Source organism: Polyodon spathula, chromosome 4, assembly GCF_017654505.1.
Source record: "Polyodon spathula isolate WHYD16114869_AA chromosome 4, ASM1765450v1, whole genome shotgun sequence".
Classification (NCBI taxonomy): Eukaryota; Metazoa; Chordata; class Actinopteri; order Acipenseriformes; family Polyodontidae; genus Polyodon; species Polyodon spathula.
The window spans coordinates 84,868,305-84,891,462 of record NC_054537.1 but is presented as its reverse complement, the minus strand read 5'-3'; the positions used below and the strand labels follow the sequence as shown (position 1 = coordinate 84,891,462).

The 23,158-nt window shown below is 37.7% G+C and overlaps 1 protein-coding gene across 2 annotated transcripts in view; it reads right to left on the bottom strand.

The window, feature by feature from the left end:
• The window catches only part of si:dkey-12j5.1 (probable assembly chaperone of rpl4), a 117,758-nt gene that overhangs the window by 19,696 nt on the left and 74,904 nt on the right, over positions 1-23,158 (bottom strand). For both annotated transcript variants that reach the window (XM_041248837.1, XM_041248836.1), the window contains exons 9-10: positions 22,279-22,332; positions 15,065-15,169 (exon numbers count right to left, since the gene is read on the bottom strand). In XM_041248837.1, the coding sequence (XP_041104771.1) occupies positions 15,065-15,169; positions 22,279-22,332 (159 nt within the window). The remainder of the gene's footprint in view (positions 1-15,064; positions 15,170-22,278; positions 22,333-23,158) is intronic.

Here is a 23,158-nt window from a genome sequence, read left to right as displayed (position 1 = left end):
ACCAGAGGGAGAAGTGGAGCTGCCGCTGCCTGCATTCTTGGCAGGGGGTTCCCTCCTGGGGGTGCCTCCCAAGGGTCCGCACCTGCTGTCGCCTTCTGAGAGACTGCTCCAGCCCTGTCTTGCACCGCCTAGGGTTGCAACGACAGCTCAGAATACAGACAAGGACTTCCATTATACTGCAAAGCAAAGCCCTCATTGATGGTATTACTAATTGGGCTGTTTGTTTACAATGTGTTTCAACAGGGGGCTTTTTCATGTTGGAAGAGTAATTGAAACACTATATCCCAATCCTTTGTCCATTACTGATTATTCACAAAGGAGTCAGTACCAGAGGTTTTATTTAGGATTGAAGGAAGCAAAACAGCTGTGTAATCGTTGCTTATGAATTTCATTTGGTGTCACTGTAAAGAAAGAAGAATGTATTGGAATGAAATAGCTGCTTTCTGATCACCAGACACAGTCACACACTGATTCTAGTTATTACTTTCATACTATTTTAGTGCAGCGCCGGCACTGTAATAGCTTTTAGACACCTGTATTTTGTTGTGTGAGATGTAGTGTGTTATTGTTTGTGGCACCCCTCAAATGCCAATTTACTTGTCTGCAGATTGCTCCCTGGCTCCAATAAATCTATAAAAACTCATCTACAGCTGATCTGCAGCACATTTCTTCTCGCAGCTTTTTATAGTGGAGCAAATTTAGTTAATCCGATTGTTCCATTGATCTAGGATATCAAACTTGTTTCAATTATAAAACTAATTTCAGTGAAAATGCTGAAATATTTTCTTAGCCTTTTTCATTTTAAAGTTTTTTCAGCAGGGTTTGAGTTGAATAAATTATGTAGATTTAATATACTGTGGTCTATTACATTGATCTAAAAGCAGTGGCATATCTAAAAACCTAAATGAAATGATCAAAATAGGAACCTCCCTGGCATTTTACACACATCAAGGCAGCCCAGATACTGTTTTCTTGTTTGTGTGTTAATTTGTTCTATGAAAGCTTGTGACACGTACGTCGTCTGCAATGCTGGATTCATCTGAAATACAGATTCATAATGGTGAGGGAAACAAAGTAGGCACAGTTAGAGTATTATACCAAAGGATTCCCTCAAGATATCCATAACCCCATCTTCTGGCGATGCTTACAGAGAGTGCTGAGACCAGACACAACCAATGTTTAAGGAGAAAGTTATGCATTAAACAAGACCCTGCTCTCTCTTTAAACATTACATTTCTCACGTTGATAAAACTTGAATATAATTCTGTTAAAACCCTTTGTCTTCTTCACCACCCGTGGGTTGTATTTTATGTGCACTGTTCTTTTCATTAAATGGGATAGCATTGACAGTGTTTATAATGCAGACTCTACCAAGGCCTCGCTATTGCTTGTACTGCTGTATATCATTTCCTGACTTCTCCTCTGAAGCTGCCTTTGATAAACTGCAATGCAAAATGTGGCAAAGACTTTCTCTGAGTGACCTTATAATAGTTGAAAGATAACAATTCATATTCCTGTACAGCTCAAAGTTACTAAACAAAATTATGATGCAAATAAAATCTATTAATGCATAAAATCTATTAATTAGCGCAGTCCAACTGATGGTCTCTGAACTAATAGCAACACCTTCATGGGGACTCAGAAGCTGGCTTTTTGTTTTGTTTAACTTCATTATTTTATAAAAATAAATAAAACCCCAGTCCACTCAAAATTTTGTGTATTTATTCCAATCCCAGCTGTCGATATTTTAGTAATTTTATTTTATTGACTTCCTGCTAGAGTATATTTTATTGACATATCATTCATAAATGATCACCACTTTATAATAACTCCCATTTTGCTTCCTACATACTGTAAAGGCTGTGTATGAATCCAGTAAAAGAACCACACTGGTTGTGATCTGGTTTGTTTGTGTGTATTTCAGGGAGAGAAACAGATACAGAATGAGCAACTGAACAGGCAGAATTCAAGGGTTCCGCGTACCCTACAAGAGTTGCTGGGTTATCAGGAATGGTCCAAGATTATAAATTACTCTTTCTCTCCTCTCCACATGCAACACTGAGGACATTTGTGGTGACAGTAAATCTATTATTATTTTCGTCCCCAGAACCACAAAAATACCTAATTTAAAATAAAACTTTATTGGGAACAGTTGCAGGAAAATGCTATTATGTTGTTTCCTGCCGCAAATACACATTTCTCCCATGCCAAGGACTCCCATTACACTGGATATGTTTTTACGGGTTTCTTTCAGTTATACAGTAATACAATGTGATGGGTCAAGGCTGTTCTATTCACTTGATTTGTATCAAGCTTCCAAGAATAGTTAACATGCTTCACATATTTCTGAATATTCAAAAAGGATTTGAAAGCGAGGTGCTTCATCATCAAAAACAGTCTAAGAAGCAGATGAGATAAAGAGTGGAGAGTGTAAAAAGCTAATGAGGAATATTTGAGCCAGGCATGCAAATATGGCATTATTCTCAGGAGAGAATTCCCAGTGTTTAGGTAGGAGACTTCTACTGCATGGGTCAGCAGAATTGTGAAAGTGGCACTTGTAATTCAGTAAGACACTGATGGTTTGTGATGCTCTGACAGAAAGGATATAGATATTTGTACAGATGGTGTCAAAGTCAATGTAGAGAGAGATACAGCAATATGTCATACCTTCACAATAAAATAAAAAAGCTATTTAAAAGTTGTTTTTATCAAACAAAACATGCCTGTAGTGTCACTGTTCATCTAATTATTTAAATACTGTAATTCTGCAAGGTCATTATATTTTGAAACTGTATGTGTATTCTAAGGAATCTGCAGTCTGCGACAACGTATATATTCGTGGAGACATTCTTATGTTGTTATCTCCTTTCCTTAAATTGGGAAAATGGTTAGTATTGTGGATTTGGCAGGGTGTTTTTAAGCTGGATTCACCGCTACAACCCCGGTGCTGACTCAGGAGAGACAAAGAGGAGCACATGCGTCCTCCAAAACGCGTGCCATCAGCCGCCCACTTCTTTTCATTCTGCAGGCCCACCATGCAGCTACCTTCAGAGTTACAGCGTCAGAGGACCACGCAGCTCTGGGCCACTTACAGGCAGGCCTGCAGGCACCCGGTCAGTCTACAAGGGTCGCTGATGAGCTGTGAGCCAAGGACATCCTGGCCAACCTAAGCCCTCCCCACCCCGGGCGGTGCTCGGCCAATTGTGCGCTGCCCCCTGGGAAGCAGTGGAATAGCCTGTAAACTAACCAAATCCTGCACTCCACAGGGAGTGTCTTACTGAAACCTTTTTTTTTTTTTTTTTTAACATGACTTATGATGTTTTATCCATAAGTATAAAACACTCAACAGTGCTACATCTGGAAATACTAAAATAAACTTAATAAAATCAATAGCAAATGTTTCAAAGATGTTCTCAATTTTTATAATTGAACATTTAGAAGTTTTTCAGCCACTGCTTGTCATGTCATAAATCGGCTTTAAGAAAATATTTCAAGACACTATTCAAATATAGTCAACCACAAAAATTAAAAAAAAAAAAAAAAAAAAAAACATATAACAATGTGTGTAACAAACGTAGTGTAAAGAACTGCTCTAAATCAACAAAAATCCCAATACGAACCCACCTAAGAACAGTGGGGGTCACTTTGAACAATAACCAAGTACTAATCGTGTCTTTTATAGAAACAGTGCCTGGAAAACATGGTACAACACAACACAATTACTTCATACCGTCAGCTGTCTTTCATTGAATGGAGCAGAAAAACCTGCTATCAGTGGGCTTCTACTACACAAATTGAGAAAGTCAGTCACAGGGAAGAAATAGATAAACACATCAACTCCTATACAAGAGTAAACAGAGAGTGACACCAGCATTAAGGTCAGTTTGTGATTATATATTTTTTAAAGCCTTGCCAACATTTCACCAAAAAGAATTAAAAAGAAATGTTGACTTATGCCTTCATCTGTGTTTTTTTGTATGCACTGGATTATTAGACCAAAATAATGTATGTGTATATTTACGTTGCTATGATTTGCATACTTTACTTGGACCATTCCAATATGATTTACAGTGGCTTGCGAAAGTACTGACCCCCCCCTTGGCATTTTTCCTATTTTGTTGCCTTACAACCTGGAATTAAAATGGATTTTTTGGGGGTTTGTATCATTTGATTTACACAACATGCCTACCACTTTGAAGATGCAAAATATTTTTTATTGTGAAATGAACAAGAAATAAGACAAAAAAAACAGAACCCCCCCCCCCCCCCCCCCCCCCCCCCCCCCCCCAAAGTCAATACTTTGTAGAGCCACCTTTTGCAGCAATTACAGCTGCAAGTCTCTTGGGGTATGTATCTATAAGCTTGGCACATCTAGCCACTGGGATTTTTGTCCATTCTTCAAGGCAAAACTGTTCCAGCTCCTTCAAGTTGGATGGGTTCCGCTGGTGTACGGCAATCTTTAAGTCATACCACAGATTTTCAAATGGATTGAGGTCTGGGCTTTGACTAGGCCATTCCAAGACATTTAAATGTTTCCCCTTAAACCAAAATATATTCAAATACAGTACAATAATAAAAACAGCTAAAAGATTAATGACAAAAGATGGCATTACATGTTCATCAGGGGAATACTGGGGCAGCAATGGAAGAACAAGAACATTTGGACTGAACTGAATCTAATATCCTTTCATTTCCCAGGGTAACACAGTGGCAGCCAAGTCATGGGGTTACAGGGTGCACTTAATAAAGTTATTCATGACATCTTCACACGTCTAGATGGTAGTAAGACAATCATGCAAACATGCATTACAATAATCAAAGGCATGCATTCGTCTCTTGTCATCAGATACAGAAATCATTGGTTTAAGTTTGTAATATGAGTCTTAAATGACAGATCAGGATCAAAGATTTCTAGTTTAAGTTTTGATGAGAGACTGCGAGGGTCAAACTCATGTAATCCCACATTTCCTTTTAGTTGGTTCTGTGATCCCACTAGCATAACCTCTGTTTTATCTGAATTCAACATTAGAAAATTCTGTGACATCCAATGCTTGATGTCTGTAAGGCAAATAGCTAATAATACCCAGGCAGAAGAAATTCCTGTCTTTAGGGACAAATATAGCTGGGTATTATCAGCACAGCAATGGAAGTTCACTCATTGTCTATAGATAATGTCACCTAACGGTAGCATATACAATGAAAACAGCAAGGGACCTGGAATGGAGCCCTGTGGAACATCACAGACAACTTCCGATAATGCAGATTACTCCTCCCCAATAGAGGCAAACTCAAATATAAGATTTGAACCAGTACAAGGCAAGACAGTCCTACTGTGCTTTCAAGACGATTCAGTAGGATGGAATGATCTACAGTATGTAGTTGTTAAAATTCTGCTAGTCCTTCTTAACAAAATATATCTGTGGAATCTCATTTCTGATGTCCAGTATTTTATTTTTAAAGAAATTTAAGAAGTCACTGCAGCTGTGAGATGAGCCAATGTTAAGGTTAGGGCTTTTAGCGGAATTATTAATTAATTTATCTAGAGCAGCAAACAGAAATCAAGGATTATTTTTATTTGTTTCAATTAAATTGGAATAATATGATGATCTCGCCAACGCCTGAGCCTTCCTGTATTTAACCAGGTGGCCCTTCCATGCAACGTAATGAACATGCAATTTAGATATTTCATCTTACGAGCTGTATCATTGAACCACGGTGAACTTTTTTGAAAAAGACACTCTCCGAGTTTTGGCGCTACAGTATCTAAGATACCAGTCAAGCAATGCTTTGTCCTTCAAAATTAATAAGAGCATGTTGCTCCCATCGAAAAACAAATAGATGTTTAAGAAAAGAAACAAATGTGTCCAGTTTAATCTCTGCAGGCTATTAGCAAGTTGCATCCGGAATAAAGTATTTCCTGCTTAAGTGATTTTCAAAGAGCTCTCTCTTTACCCCTATCTGAGGAAGCTATCTATAAAGTAAACCAGCAACCTAGGATGGGCCAATTACTGTTTGGTATCATAGCAACACATTCTGATGCACTTTGATGTCAATATCTTCAAAACGTTTAAATAGAAACATCTAATACCCTCTAATAGCCTGAGACAAGAGCACATTAGTTTTGTTTTTACTGGAGTAAAGAGGCAAGGCAAGAATCCTAATATAGATTTTAAAGGATAGTTACATTATTTCTTTTGTTGGTGTGTGTGTAATAGATTAGAAAATAATATTTGTTTAAAATCATTACGTTTCAGCTATGTATCATGCATGTTAATTATACTGAGTTGTTACTTTGTAGCCTTTCAGCCTGAGCCACTCTGTACAGTTCTGATTCCAAAAGACAAGCTGAAGTTCATTTTAAATTACATTAATACCTCCACCAGAGCAATGCAAGGGCCTTCATTCACATTTTCTAGCTATCAAGAAGGGTTGAAGATTTTTTTAGTTTGTTTTTAATAGGAGGTACAATTGATCACAACACAATGTTCAGAAACAGCACTGTGCCAGTTTTCTTGCCACAACCACTGCTATCTATGCTTCTAAAGTGAAGTGATGGCACTATTATAATTGGCTGTAGGTTGGCTGTCGTGACTGATACTCTATTTTGATTGGATACGGCTCTCCTACTTACCACTTTGATTTACTGAACAGACTTTTTGTGTGTGCGGAGGTTTACAACAATATCAGAGTACTTAAATTACAACACAATGCAAATGTTCTCAGAATGTATTTTTTATGGCATGGCACCGAAGCCACTTTTATATCAAAAGAGTTTGTCTGGAACCACCGTCCAAGATAGTTCAAACATTTTATTGTGCCTGTGAAACCTCACATTCTGGTAATAAGATCACATAAGTAATATATAGATACTGTAGCTGTGCATTTTCTACACACGTAAGGCCATGGTAGCTAAGGAAGCTTATTGGGAGATTATGCTAAAAGTTAGTTGTCCTAGAAAAAATTAAGTAATGTATACACATATTTCATGTATGTATATAGTTATGGCAGGGCGATTGCCCTGCACATGGAGAAATTAGTGCTGGTAATTTAATATGGAGAAACTGGTTTGTTTTGTGTACTTTTTTGAGTTGTGTGTGATTCAATTATTGTTTTCAGACGGGCAGTCGTTTGAGACTTGCTGCCTGCTAGGCTTGGCTTGGCTGAGGGGAAGGGCAGCAAATGATTGGCTGTGCCGGTTCTCAAATCAGCAGGTGGGCGGGTCTCAGCTGAGTGTCCGGCATAAAAACATCCGGTGGGGATCGCACTGGGTGACTGCATCGTCATGCTACAGAGAGGAGCTACGTATATTCAGGAGGTCTGCAGGATGACAGCTACACAACCCTGAAACTGCAACACGGTGCTTGTGAAGGCAATGCCCAGACAAGGCCGTTTGAAGCAGCAGGAGTCATTGTATGAATACAGGCTCATAAGTAGGTTTGTTTAGGGGCTAATGATCCCAAGTAATGTATAGCGAGAGTTACGTGGTGTAGCAGGTTCCTGGAGAGGGAAGCCTCGTTTAATAAGGCTAGTGCTCGCCCTGTGTGGCACTTTTTATTTATAGTATTTGTACTGTGTTTACTTAGCCTTCTGTATAGCCTGTTTGTATAGACCATCGATGGTAACATCACATTACTCATTTGTTTACTTTCTGTTCTTTTGTGTTAATAAATCCTGCGCACCTGAGCGGCGTTTCAACTCCCATGTCTCTCTGTCATGCATACTAGCGGTTACCCACACACGACATGAGCACCCTGTCACAACCCTATATACGTTTATAAATATATATATATATAGTAAGGTGGCAAGGGAAGTCAGATTCCTCCCTGCCTAAATAAATGTGAAAATGCATGTTTTGTTTAATTTAATTGCTTTTGTTTAATTTGTTTGTTTAATTGCATTATTTGTTAATTGTTTAATTATCACCTGCACCTGGCAATTATTAAAAATTAGAGCCAGGTGCAGGATATAAAAGGAAAGCAGTCAGCCTGCCTTGGGCTGCTGCTGCGGAGTAAAGAGCCCGACTGGAAGTCGTAAGGTCTGTTTAAAACCGACGTTATATGTCAGGTAAACAGCTTAGCTGTCCTGCGTGTTAGTCAGGGACCTGCACAGTTTAGTTAGTGCTCCAGGGAGCTAGGGTTTGTTTTTGTGTTTGTTTTGTTTGTGTTGTGAATTAAAGTGCACGTAAGCGATGAAAATTCAAAGTTTTATTTCTGGGTCACATTTTTAAAGGGGCACGAACCCCAAAAACAGCCAGCCTGTTCACTAATATATATATCTATCTATCTATCTATATATCTATCTATCTATATATATCTATATATATATATATATATATATATATATATATATATATATATATATATATATATATCAAAGTATATACAGTACCAGTCAAAAGTTTGATTACACCTGCTTGAAACCAGGTTTTTCAAAAATTTTATTTTTAAATGAAAATGTAAATCTTGTCAATTTCAATGGTCACCCAAAACAAGGGGATTTCAGTCTGAAGCTCAAGTCAGTTAAAAGTCTGAAATGTGTATAACATGGTGTTAGAACACTGGCCTAAGTATAAAAGTGTCTTTGTTAGATGTTCTCTGAGTTAACTAGCATGTTACCTAATTAACCTTTTGTCACCAATTATCGTTAACAGGTGAGGGTCCATGATTACTATAAATATAGGTAGCATAGGCACAAGTTTGTCATTCCTGAATGTAAGAAGGCAGAAAATGGCAAAATACGCTCAGTTAAGCAAAGAAAAAAAGAGTCTGAAAAAAGTCTGTAATTACTTTAAGAAATGAAGGTCAATCTTTAAGACAAATCGCAAAAACTTTGCAAGTGTCTGTAACTGCTGTGGCCAAGACCATCAAACATTTTAAAGAAACTAGCACTCATGAGGACCGAACAAGGTCAGGAAGGCCAAGGGTGACCTCAGAATCAGAGAACAAGTTCATTCCAGTCACAAGTCTGCGAAACCGGCGATTAACTGCCCCTGAAATACAAGCTCAGCTAAATGCTACTAGAAGTACAGATGTTTCAACATCAACTCTTCAGAGGAGATTTCGTGAAGCTGGCCTAATACGAAGAATTGCTACAAAGAAACCGTTGTTAAGAGTGCAGAATAAGAGGAAGAGACTTGCCTGGGCCAAAAAACACAGAAATTGGACATTTGAGGAGTGGAAGTCAGTCTTAAGGACCGATGAGTCAAAATTTGAAATATTTGGGTCCAACCGCTGAGTATTTTATAGATGCAGAGAGGGTGAGCGCATGAGTTCTGCATGTGTGGTTCCCACTGTCAAGCATGGAGGAGGCAGTGTCATGGTCTGGGGTTGCTTTGCTGGTGACAGAGTTGGTGATCTCTACCAAGTCCATGACAAGCTCAACCAGCATGGCTATCACAGCATACTTCAGAGGCATGCCATTCCATCAGGATTACGGCTAGTTGGGCAGTCCTTCATTCCTCAGCAAGATAATGACCTGAAACACACCTCAAAGTTGTGCAAGAACTATCTGGCGAAGAAGGAAAATGAAGGACAACTCAATCTAATGAGCTGGCCTGCCCATTCTCCAGACCTCAATCCCATAGAGCTTGTATGGGTTGAACTGGACAGAAGAGTCAAAGCAAAGCTACCCACAAGTGCCCTACATCTCTGGGAAATGCTGCAGAAGAGCTGGGAAGACATGTCGGGTGATTTCCTGCTGAAACTTGTTAAACAAATGTCTCATGTTTGTGAGGCTGTTATTAAGGCAAAGGGTGGCTATTTTGAGGAATCCAAGATTTAGAGACAATTTTCAATTTTCTTGAACATTGCTTTGATAGTCCTTCTCTTTTGTTTTGTATATTGTAACATGTGTTTTCATTTTCAAGTATTTACAGACACGTATACGACGCAAAACATTGTCAATTGTGAAAAAGAACTAGTTTCCAGCAAGTGCACTAAAACTTGACGGTACTGTGTGTGTGTGTGTGTGTGTGTGTGTGTGTGTAAACAGTGCTAGTATAATGCAACCTGTTACAGTGTGGAATCGGTTGGAAGATGGTAAAGTTGTGGCTACCATTTCCCCCATAATGCAATTTGACTTCAAACGGTGCATTGGGTGAACGTTCCAGATACTTTAAGCGATCCTGGTGATGTTATCGTGAATTATGCTAGGAAAAATTATTGTAGAAAATCAAAAAAAAAGAAAAGAAAGCCTACAACACTGTGATTTTATTTTATTGTTGTTTTTACATTACCGTATTTAAACACATTTAAGTTGAAACTGTGATATATAGTCCTTACAAAGCTCCTGTGCTTGCACTGTATTTTTTTTTCGAAAAGTAAAAACAAACTGTCCATTAATGTTACAAAACAAGTACAAAACAAGTGTGTATAATCTGTGTTATTTACTTACAGTTTACAACAATTATTATAAAAAAACATACAATTTAAATAAGAGTGGTGTAAACTTTAAACTGGTGGAATAGCAGTTTCTATTATACTGTATATATTATTGAGACCCGGGATTTATACTGTTGCAGGAATGGTCTATGGACTGTGCGTGTGTGTGTGTGTGAGAGAGCAGGAAAGCGTTAAGCTTGCCTCAGATGGCATTGGTGGGTGACGTCCAGGGAGGCAGGGACATGATAGCACATAGAAGCTGCTGTGTGAATGTGCTGCTGTGAGAGTGCTAGACTGTTTGTTGTTTTTGGCCTGACCCAGGCTAACAGTGGCCGGGAATAATCGTCCCAATAAACCGTGGATTTGAGTACCTGCAAACTGTGTGTGTCTCCTTCCTTCATTTGCCACCTTACGCTAGAATATTAATTTGGCTTGTGGTGAAACACAAATAATACAGTCTCCTAATTATGGACTTTGACAACCACACTATAACAGGGTAGCACTGTATATACATTACTTTCACTAAAATCACTAATTACTGTCTTTCAAATTAATGTTCTGTTTGGGTAGACTGACAGAGGTGAAAAAGGAGGGCTGGCTACTGGATACTGATTGAAAGAGTTTAAAGTAAAGTCTAAGTCAATGGTCTGTGCAGATGATGGTTGCGCATGCTTGTGGTTCTGCTGCTGTAATTTTCAACATATGACACTGATCTCACTTCTAATTAATATTCTGCTTACACAGTTTACACAGTTGCCATCCATCAATTTAATTCCTGATTGCCCCAACTGGAGGTCCCTTATTCCCTATTCCCAATGAAGTACCCCTCAAGCTGATTGCCTGCAGCATATGGCTGATGCCTTGAACTGTATTTACATCATGAGATAAATTCAACTAGAAGGCATATAACAAAACACTGCACCCCGGTTTCGCTCCTTCATTTCACGTCATGAGAATATTTCTCACCCAAACGGTGAAAACAATAATAGCTTTGTATGCAGGTAGATTCTCGTAGATAAAACATACATGTAATACAACTCACCTGACAGATTTAATATAATGCTTATCGTCTTACTCACAGCTCTACTAAATGTAATACAGTCAGTGTATTTAATTTAGTGTGAACTGGATTTTGATCAACAACACAGAATACAAGTTTCAAAGCCTTGTTTTCTTTTAGCAAAGGTATAGCCTACCTTAAAGAAGTTTTGTTTACTGATTTCAAAATGTTTTAGGGAAGTAAAGAAATATATTTTTTTGTATAAATTCTTGATGTGTACGAATAATTTGTAACACTGGAAGCGTACTTGTGGAAAATGTTATGTCAATTGTAGGCATAAATCCAATATACATCTTAGTGTTAAAATACATTATTTTAATGGCTTTGCTATACATTTTTGTACCCTAATAATTGGATAAAGAAGACAGATTTGCATGGGTCATTTCTAAGACAGAGAGAGAAACCCACCCAACCATATCAGAGAGACAGAGAAAGAAAGAACCACCACAAGAACGTGTATTTCAATTCTTTTAGGCCAGGTAAACAAATGTGTATTTTCTTCAAAGTTCTAATTGACTGCTTACATATTGTTATACGTGAATTTACTTAAAAAACACAATCCCATGAACTAGTTAAGCTGTTCAGCATGAGGTCCAAAAAGGATTATTGATGTGTATAAAATTGATTGTTTTCTAAAACCTGAAACAGGGTAGGTAAAACCCATTTTGAGGATGCCTAAATTATAAAACAGTAACAGCGTGACCTGTATAAGAAATATCTAAATATCTTTGAAGCTGTTCCAAATTACCACTATTTGCATTTGTTAAGCATCCTAAGAAAGGGTCATATTAACTAAACTAAATGGTACTGAGCTAAACAGCAGTGCTGTCTTTAATTATCATACACAGAATCTGCAGGACTGCCTTATTCCTTTTTGGGAGTGCCATGAAAACAATACAAAATCATATTCTCTGGGGATTCTCTGTTCATTTTAATGTTGTTTGTATTCCCGGTAAATTCAAACATGCTGTTACTGTTTTCTGCAGTTAACCAATCGAAATACAATAGACATCTAACAAGCTCTAGCGGTCCACTGGGTGTGTTATTTAAATTAAAAGATCTGTTATCATGCCACAAAAAGCTTTGAAAATATTAAAAGGGCAATTTATTATAATGAGGGCAGCAACATTGTTTGAACCCTGCCGGTAAGGGAATAATCTAGAGAGGCAAAATCTGTTAGCATAGTGATACAAGACGGCACTGGCTCCTCTGGGCATTTACAAGTACTATATTAATTATAATATGTTTAACCTTATTCTCCAAGCTTGCAGCATTATAAAACACTTATTCACCTTGCTGATTAACCTGTACTTTGACTTGTTTTGCTCACAAGCATGATACAACAAAACATGGGCGACAAACTACTCTCAGCATGATTATCCATGAAACATGGAATAAATGTGCTAAAATGATTGCAATGTACAGTACATTTTGTCATATGACCTTTAATACATGTATGTTAAGAAATTAAGGGAGTGTTGCTAAACTCAAGGACACCAAAGGACACGTTTTTCTTGTTTTTAAAGTATTAAGAACATCTTTTTCAATGTCGTTAAAAAAAAAAAAAAAAAAAACAAAAAAAAAAAACACGTTTACCAAAATATAACTTCCACATAGGAAAAAGAGAAACCTACAAAATGAAAGGTAATACATCAATGGTATGATACAGCATAATTGTATTAATACTGTAAACAGAAATACCCTCATGTTCCTGTTGCAGATGTGCGTTCTTTTTAATTGGCTGAAGACAGCATTCCATTATATCTTTAGGAAATAGCACACTGACATCTGAAGAGAAAATTGTAAGAAACAATAGATTGTGGAAGCAAAATAAAAAGAAATGGTAGAGAATAACTGCTGATAGTACAATGACAAAATCTTTCCGGTGGGACAGGCCTAAGTGTAATTGCATGTCTGTGCCCCCCCCCCCCCCCCCCCCCATGGGGATCAGATAACAAATGATTTTGGAGGTGGAAAATAAAAGGGCAATGTATCAAGTATAATTGTGTCCACTTTGAAGCCTATTATATCTGTGAATGGCTTGTGCGCTCCTTGTAAAGCACTTTGAATTCATAAAAAGCCTATGTTCTCGTATGCCAAGCGTGCAATTCAGATGGAAAGTGTGGATAGTCCCAATTATTTATTTTAAAGATGAATTCTCTTTTTAGTGACTCAAAGAATCTTCAGGTTAAGAACTGAGTCCAATTACCACTTCATCACAAATATGACACTTAGACGATTCCTGAGTCTAACAGACATCTAAATCTAAATGAATATACCAATGGGCAACATTGCATTGTTGCTTGAAAAAAAACATTAACACGATTAAAGGAAAAGTTGATTCATGTGTTTATAATGAGGCATTAGTCTAAACCAGTAGCACTGACAGACATCAGCTACAGCATGCCTTGTGAAAAGTGTCTGTCTTCCTAAATTATATTCACATTTAAGAGTCGTGTACATTTGAATATGGTTTTATCTCTGGTCCCTACATTGTTGGGCAGTAGTGTAGATGTGCAATAACTACAGTACAACTACACAACTACAGTAATTCTAAAAAAAACCTAACAGCACATTGCTTACTTCAGAGGGAACCAGTGATGTCTAAAAAGTGTCTATCCAAATGTAAGGTGTGAACAATTCCAAGTTAACTAGTACTGAGGATGATGAAAGACTTACACAGGCACTAAATGTGACTAGTGTAGTAGTTTGACAAGAAACAGAAAACCTAACAGACACACAAGCACACACACACACACACACACACACTCTAATAGCCTTTAATATATCTAACCCTAAAGTAACCTATTTAGTTAAATTTATAGTATTTGCTGATCTTCAGTTTGCAATGATCCTCGATTGCTTGAGTTGTTTGTTGCTCTACTCGATAAGTACATCTGCCTCTGAACCACAAGGTCAAGGGTTCAGATCCTGCTTGGAATAACCTGGAACTGCTCCATATATCAACACCTCCATACGAGATGGATAAGGTATATAACTGTGCTCCCATCTGCTCTGTGCTCATTAAAGCTCCCGCAGCACTTGTAAAAGGACAGCGGGTGAATTCAGCTTCTGTAGCCATTCCCTTTCCAAGTAGCTTCACTTCCTCACCCCAGCATGAGAAAAAGCCCTCTCTGGAAAACAAGCATGGGGACCTAAAAGGGCTACCCTCTCTCTTTAAAAATGCACTGTGTGAGATGTGTCCCACAAATATTGTAACATTGAAAGAGTAAATGACCCTTCAATTACCCAAACCAAAACTCCATGACTCTATCTGGAATTGGAATTACTGTAACAAAATACTGTTCAACTAGTTAACTGATAATTCCACAAGAAATTCAAATTTTAAGCTTTGATGCTGTAAAAATAAGACTGTGTTCAAGTACTCACACACTTACAGAACAACTGCTTATCCAGCATATTTGCCAATGGCCAGCAAAAGAAAGTAAATCATAAGCATTTGCACACTCGAAAGCTGTTCAGTTCCAGTAAAGCAAAGCTGGGCATAATAGACATGGTTGATCTCTACAGTTCCATGGAATTTACTCTGTACTCTCTGGTAATTTTTGTTGAACAGGTAAAACTACAAGTGAACAAAACAAATCAAAACAGATTAGCTGTTTACCTTTTTGGCTTTTGTTAGATATGTTCTGGCAGAGTCCTTGAAGGCTTCAGTCTCCTCAGGCTTCTCCACTTGAAGATAACAAACCCAGCCAAACAGATACCAAACCTGCAAGACAAGAACATCCTTCAGGTCATGTGCTGTTCAATAAAATAGAGTACATACTGTGTGAGAAAGACTACATTAATAACTGTCAGGAAAAATGAGTTAAATCCATACCCTTGCTGAATGTAATGAAAACTCAAAGAATCAAAAACATCAGATCACATTACTGGAGAAAACACTAGAAAATGGAATTTGTCTACACAGATTTGATATAATACATGGAAAGCAGAACAGTGTGTGTCAACTCAATAGTATAGCCAATGGCTGAAGACAAACAATGGTATAAAAAAGAATAGATATGAAATTGTATTTTGAGAGTTAAAAGGCAAGGCTATATACTGACAGACATATGATGACCTTTGATATCTGGTGTTTTGTAGTATTATTTATTTATTTGGCAGGCACCTTTATAAAACAAGATTGTGCTAAATATAATTTTGATCCACACAGTATTGCATAGTGTTTCATATATTCATTCTGCAAGATAATATGCCACATATTTTATTCACTGCCAAAACTGTAAAAATATATATATATATATATATATATATACACACACACACACACACACACACACACACACACACACACACACACGTGATCCCTCGCTATGTATGAGAGGTAAAAGTAACAAAAAGTAAATAATATAATATAATGCAAATGCATCTATTAACAAAAAAAAATCACCTATTAACAACAAAACAGCATACTGTAAATTGAAGTTCAATTTACGCTAGGGTGTGCATGATCTTTATTTGAGCTGTGTACTTTTGATCCACAGTTTATTTAAACAGGTATTATTTGACCTGCGCAAGCACAAAGTGTCAATCATTCCCCTCAGCCTCGACCACTTCCATTGAGGAAATTGGGGCTTGCTCTTGCTGTCTGCCGACACGTTCAGCCAATCACAGCTAACTTTAGTTGGAACCCAAAACTGACTGTTCTGGATGGGGGCTCCAAGCTTTACAGAAGGACTGGACTGAAGTTAGTTACTTACTCCTGATTCAAGGGCCGAACTTCCGCACCTAGGGTAAACTGAATTCTAATTTAAGGTATGCTGTTTTGTTGTTAAAAGATACATTTTTTTGTTAATAGGCGAGTTTGCATTATATTATTTACTTTTTGTTACTTTCACCTCTCACCTCACACAGCTAAAAGGCTCTTATTATAACGTGCCTTGGATATAACACTCCTACAGCGATGTTCCCCAATTCCCTATACTTGTAATGCATGCAATATTTCTACAGCAAATACAGTACAGGTGTTAGTTACTTATTCCCGATTCGAGGGCTGAAGTTTGTTACTTATTCACATAGTTACATACTGAATATTCTGAGACACCACTACTGCGCCTTGCGGGTCCATGACTGATGTTGGAGTCGCACCCCAAAAGGGAGGGAAACCATGCTTGAACTGCAGGGAGAAGCCAGTTGAAAGGTAGTGAGAACAGAGATGTCTGTGGAGCACTGAAGCCAATACTCCAGATGGCTCCCTGAAAAGGGTTCCTGGGCATGTGGAAGCAAACCCATAGGGCTGTTATTCACCTTGTGGCTTGGCCTGAGGCTTTTGCCTTTGTGCCAGAACCTATTATAGCCTCTGTGTTGAATAGCCGTGGGCCGGTTCTGAATACCACCTCTGGCAGCAGGCGCAGTCGGAAGTACCGGTTCCTGAGGCTGCTGGGGACAGGGGCGCCAGTTTGCAGCTGGTTTGCCCACTGAGGGTGGTCACTTTTTTGGAAGTAAGCTCCTTCATGGATTCCCATGTGTGGTGAGAGCGAGGCAGTATCTCGTCCAAAGGTATGCCCTGGAGTGATTGGGGCGTCCAACAGCGTCGCTTTGTCCCCATCAGGCACACATACCTGGTAAAGCCAAAGCTGCCTGCGTTCGGCAACCAGTGCAGCCAGGTTTCTACCCACCACCTGCACATTCAGTTTAGACAGACGGAGCAGGTTCTTATTGATCAGGTGCAACCTGTGGTGAATGTGACTGGTAAGCTATCAGAATGCTGTTATAAGTTGCCCAGTCATGCAGCAAACACACTGGCTGAATAGGCAAGCTAAGGATAACCTCCGAGACCCGACAGTGTTTGTTGGGGAAAATAGCGTTCCTGAACAGGAACGCTAAATTAGGCGCCTGTACCAACAGAGCAATAGAAGTCTCCACTGGCAGAAACTGGGCCAGGCCCAGCTTCTCCGCATCATGCACCCTTGTGGCAAAGTGGTAAGTGGTACGTACAGGTGCAGGGGTGATGCAGTGCACTAATGAAACACACAGTGTTACAATCCAGTTTGGAACAGTTTTTAATTGTATCCAGGTCTGGTGACCAAACAATAATCCTGCCGGCAATACCGTCTCTATTGCCTGCAGCTGCTACCTCGTTCACCTTCTGGGTCAAAACATTCCTGCAACAGAGTTTCGCCACCTTCCAGGCTGGTACAGGTTCAGTGACTGTAGCACCAGGTCAGTACGGTATGGTTACGGCAACGATGGTACGATGCGAACCGGAACGGTACAGGGTTGCTTGATCCCTGTGGAGGGAAGACTCAAGCCATTGGCTTCAAGCGGGGCACAAGGCCGCAGTGAGATGTAACAAACAACAGGCTTTGGTGCATAAATATGTAAAACACAGCAATAATTTGTAATACCACATATAATTTGTATAAAACAAAATAAATGTGAACATTTATACAGAAAAAGTAACAAGTACTTATTTGAATCAGTTCAGTTCTTGAAAGGAAAAATGGTGGTGAGATCCATGGGTGCAGTCCTTTATACCCTCGGGAGCGGGCATGACTGTGTCACAGAGGCTCGGCTGAGCAGCTTTGTTATATCTTATTTAAGTTTTGGGTCTTAAAGAGGTTAATACTCATTGTGTAATAGTTACATTTCGTACTTGAAAGGGAATGAGCTTTAGCCTCCCCGCCTCTCTCTCAGTAATAGTGCAATTCTATTTCCAAGGGCATTCGTTTTGGTGAATCAGACTCCTTTTCCACCTTCAAAACTCAATAACACTTTGCTGTTTGCAAGAGCTTGTTATTGATGTTTGTGACAATAAACAACCTTGAGATAATACAACATTCATAAGTTACCTGAGAAATATGCTGTGTATTGCAACTTTGTATGTTACAGCACTATAGGGTGCTGCTATCTGAATTGTCAAACTTTGTTAACATGAGTAAGGAGTTTTGGACAACATATTTTTTGAACCAGTTACATTTGATGTTGATGTGAATACATTTAACGTTTTAGGAAAAATGTATTTTTCAATAACCTAATACTGGTGAAACAGAAATGAGCAAATCAATGTTCAATTTATTCACACAGACAGAAAGCAAAGAGCATTGAAACAAGATGTAAACCATACTGGTGAGCATTACATTGTCTAAAAGTAGTCATCCATCTCAAAACAGAACCCTGAAGCCACATCATCAGAAGCTCATGCTGAGTCTTTAAATTGTACCCACAATTATGACAAGCCACCCTGAACAGATCTTTTTCTATTTTTATAATTTTCTTTTCCTACATGGGGGATCAATTTTGTAGCACAAATCTGATGTACATCGTTTAATGACAGTGCAGATGGCACCACATAGGGATAACCTGGCACAGATTCAAAATAAAAGTTTCATAATGGAGCCAAATTAAGAGAAGAAAACCTTCACAGGGCTGCCGATATTCCAAACATCTGGCACGGCACAAACTAAGCTTTATGACTAAAACAAATTAAGGAAAATTAAATAGTTCGTAAAATGACAGCAATCTGTAGTCAATCATTTTTGAGCCCATCTCAATACAATTTTATGTTAATACCTCAAATAATGTTTGTCATGTTGAAGTGCTTTTCATTGAGTTCATTAACAACAGAACTTGGAAATTTAAAAAAAAATACTTGTATTATGATGAAATAAAAAGAAAATATCTTAAAATTGACCATTTAAGTAAAACAGGTTTATAATGTAATCTTCTGAATATTACGCATACAATTATGGTATTAAATTACTTTTTATATATCCTTTCTTGGCCTGAATTATTATACAATCTTCATTTTTTTTCAACCTATTACACTACAGTATTGTGCAGCTGATGTTTGCTTTAATCCTGCCTAAACCGGCTTTTAAATAGGGCAGCTTTAGTTGTGTGGATTTATTTAAAATAAAATAGTCAATACCATTATTTGTAACATATCCAGTAAAACAGCGTTTCAGGAGCACAGAATGAAAATATCTGCCAGCTCCAGATAAAAACAAATCGCCCCCTTTTATCCTCAGACTTCTGACAGTAATGTAAGCAAATCGTGTTAATGAGTCTTCCCATCATCTGCAAATTGGTTAGACACCTGAGAAAAGGGTTCAAATCACACACACTAACTGATAGACTGAAGATGATCAGTCACTGAATTTAGCAGCATTAGCAACTACAAAGACACTGCTGGGAAACCATTAAACGGCACTCATTTTGCAATCCGTGATTTATAACAAGTGCAAGGGATTTACCATTGGGAACCAAAAGGTCACATGTTGCACGTGTACATGCTTATACACAAACATGGTTTCTTAACTTGGTTTAGATGGCTTCTGCTAGAGGTGTGCATTTCCCACTAAAAAAAAATACTGAAAGTCTCCTTTAGAAAGTTATAGAAAGTTTACACCCTCTTGAACTTTTTTCACATTTTGTTGTGTCAGTGCCTCAGAGTTTCATGCATTTCATGCACACCATACTCCACACTGTTAAGGGGAAGAATTTTTTTATTGAGAAAAATATATATATATATTAACAATACAAAACTGAAAGATCATAATTGGATAAGTCTCCACCCCCCCTGAGTTAATACTTGGTGGAAGAACCTCTGTCAGCAGTTACAGCTGTGAGTCTGTTGGGATAGGTCTCTACCAACTTTGCACACCTAGATTTGCCAATATTTTACCATTCTTCTTTACAAAACTGTTCAAGCTCTGTCAAATTCCTTGGGGAGTGTTCATGGACAGCAATCTTCAAGTTATGCCACACATTTTCGATTGGATTTAGGCCACTCCAGTGTAGGCTGTGTGCTTTGGGTCGTTGTCATGCTGAAAGGTGAACTTCTGTCCCAGTTTCAGCTTTCTTACAGAGGGCAGCAGGTTTTCCTCAAGGACTTCTCTGTACTTTGCTCCATTCATTTTCCCTTCTATCCTGACAAGTGCACCAGTCCCTGTCGATGAGAAACATCCATAACATGATGCTGCCACCACCACGCTTCACAGTAGGGATGGTGTTCTTTGGGTGATGCATTGTGTTAAGTTTGCGCCAAACATAATGCTTTGCATTTAGGCCAAAGTTCAATTTTAGTTTCGTCAGACCACAAAACTTTTTGCCCTATGGCTACAGAATCTCCTGAGTGTTTTTTTTGCATACCTCAAGGTGGGCTTTCTTGAGTAATGGCTTCCTTCTTGTCACCCTACCATACATGCCAGATTTGTGGAGTGCTTAGGATATTGTTGTCTCATGCACACTTTGACCAGTCTTGGCCATAAAAGCCTGTAGCTCTTGCAAAGTTGCCATTGGCCTCTTGGTAGCCTCTCTGATCAGTCTCCTTCTTGCTCAGTCATCCAGTTTGGAGCGATGGCCTGATCTAGGCAGGGTCTTGGTGGTGCCATACACCTTCCACTTCTTAATATTCAGCTTGACCATGCTCCAAGGGATACTCAAGGCCTTTGATATTGTTTTATACCCATCCCCTGATCTGCGCGTTTCAACAACTTTGTCCTGGAGTTCTTTTGAAAGCGCCTTGGTACTCATGGTTGAGTCTGCTTTGAAACATACAGGAACTGCTGAATTATCCTGAAATCATATGAATCACTACAATTTAACACATGTGGAGGCCACTTAACTTGGTGTGTGATTTTGAAAGCGATTAGTTACACTTGAGCTAATTTAGAATTGCTATTACAAAGGGGATGGACACTTATCCAACCAAGCTATTTCAGTTTTTATTTTTAATTTTCTACAAATTTCTAGAATATGTTTTTCACTTGGAAGTTGTGGGGTAGGATGTGTATATAAATGAAAAAAAAAAAAAAAAATATATATATATATATATATATATATATATATATATATATATATATATATATATATATATATATATATATATATAATAATTAATGCATTTTAATTCCAGGCTATAAGGCAGGCTATATATATCTCTATATATATAGAGATATATAGATATATGAATGATAAAATGGATTTTACATGTGTGTTACCTAAAAATTTTATACACAGGTGTAACAGGAATATGCCATGGAAGGTACCTTCCGGTGTACAGTGGAAAAAAGTAGAATGTTAATACTCAGATTTTAATTTTGTTTGATTTTATTTATAAGAATCTTTAGAGGTGCTAATAATTTTGACATCTATCTTTTTGAGAAAAAAAAAATATTACTTGTTAAAAATAAACGTTTTCTCTGAATAACTGTATTAGTATAAAATAATACAGTTTTCCCATATTTTTGAGCATAAAATATAGCTCATTACCTGTGTTGTTTATTTTATACAGCCTTTTTTGCTCATCTTTATCAAGGGCGCCAATAACTTTGGAGGTGCCTATATATATATATATATATATATATATATATATATATATATATATATATATATATATATATATATATAATAATCGGTGAATGGCATTCCAACTGTTCAACTGGGAAGTCTACATATGCTGTATTCAAATTACAGAGGTCCTTTGGGTAAAGATTAAACATGTGTTAGAAGCAACACGAATGCAATACATAGTAAATTACAATGGTTTAATAGTTTGGCTGCTGAATCAACTCATACTGGGACCTGACTGAGTCCTTGCCTCCATGATTCAGCAGCTTGGTAACAGCAGGTGCTTAGTTTTTATAATACCTAAATGGCTTTGGTTAAATTGAATAGATTTGTAATCACTTAATCTTTTTCTAACTGTTTAAGTTATCTCTTAACAAGATAAATACAAGTTAGTCTGATTTCTTGTGTTCTACTTTTCTTGTTTGTGTTTTTCCATTTTAAAGATGCACAGAGAATCCAATTACAGTTTGACATATGGGCTGGGAATGAACTACAGAATTTTCACTTTTACCCAAAACTTACTTGGACAACTTCATCATCCTCTTCTAACAGACTTTCAAGTATCTCTGTGGCAAGCTGAGGAAAAGAAAAATGTATTTCAATGTTAATTACGGTAAAATCATGTCATAAAATCTAGGCTTCTTTCTATGCTGACTATTGGCTGTTTTCAGCATCTTAGTAATAATTGCTAGAGATAATGTCAGAATTACCTTACAACTGGTTTTGTTTTTTTTACTCTATGGTGGCTGTTTGTAAAGAGGAATAATACTGAACAAGCATTGACCCTTCATAACTGATTTACCCTCAACATGCACTAGTATGCAATGTTAACATCCTGTTAAATATATTTTACAGCATTTTGAAGTGGAAGTTGACAACACATATGCCTCAAAGACATTCAAATGATGTTCAATCCTGCTAGTAGCATTTATTTTTGTAATATTGTGGTGGCCCCTCTACCCAACAATGTCCACATCTATAAGAACATACATCCACACAGACCCACATTCTAATACTTCCAACACATTGTGTTTAAGAATACACTCATCAAGTTTGTCCCAATTGGACAAGCAGTTTTCTAGATACTGTATATATGTAAAAATTGAATTTTGAAATACAGACAGAGAATTGCTGTGGGAAAGCAAGATAGACTCAATTTTCTGAAGACCCACATTTGGATACAATCTGTAATGTGTGTTAACAAATATTTCATCACAATAGAATATATGGATCTCAAGATATACAGTAGGTAAAAACGACAACATATGTAAGTACATTATAGCAGTCTCTACATCCTTGTCAATTGTTGCATCCCTTACAAATATGCACATATAGCACAGGACAATAGCTAAACAGCACTGTAAAAAAAGCACTGGTTTACAGCAGAGGTTCCCAAACTTTT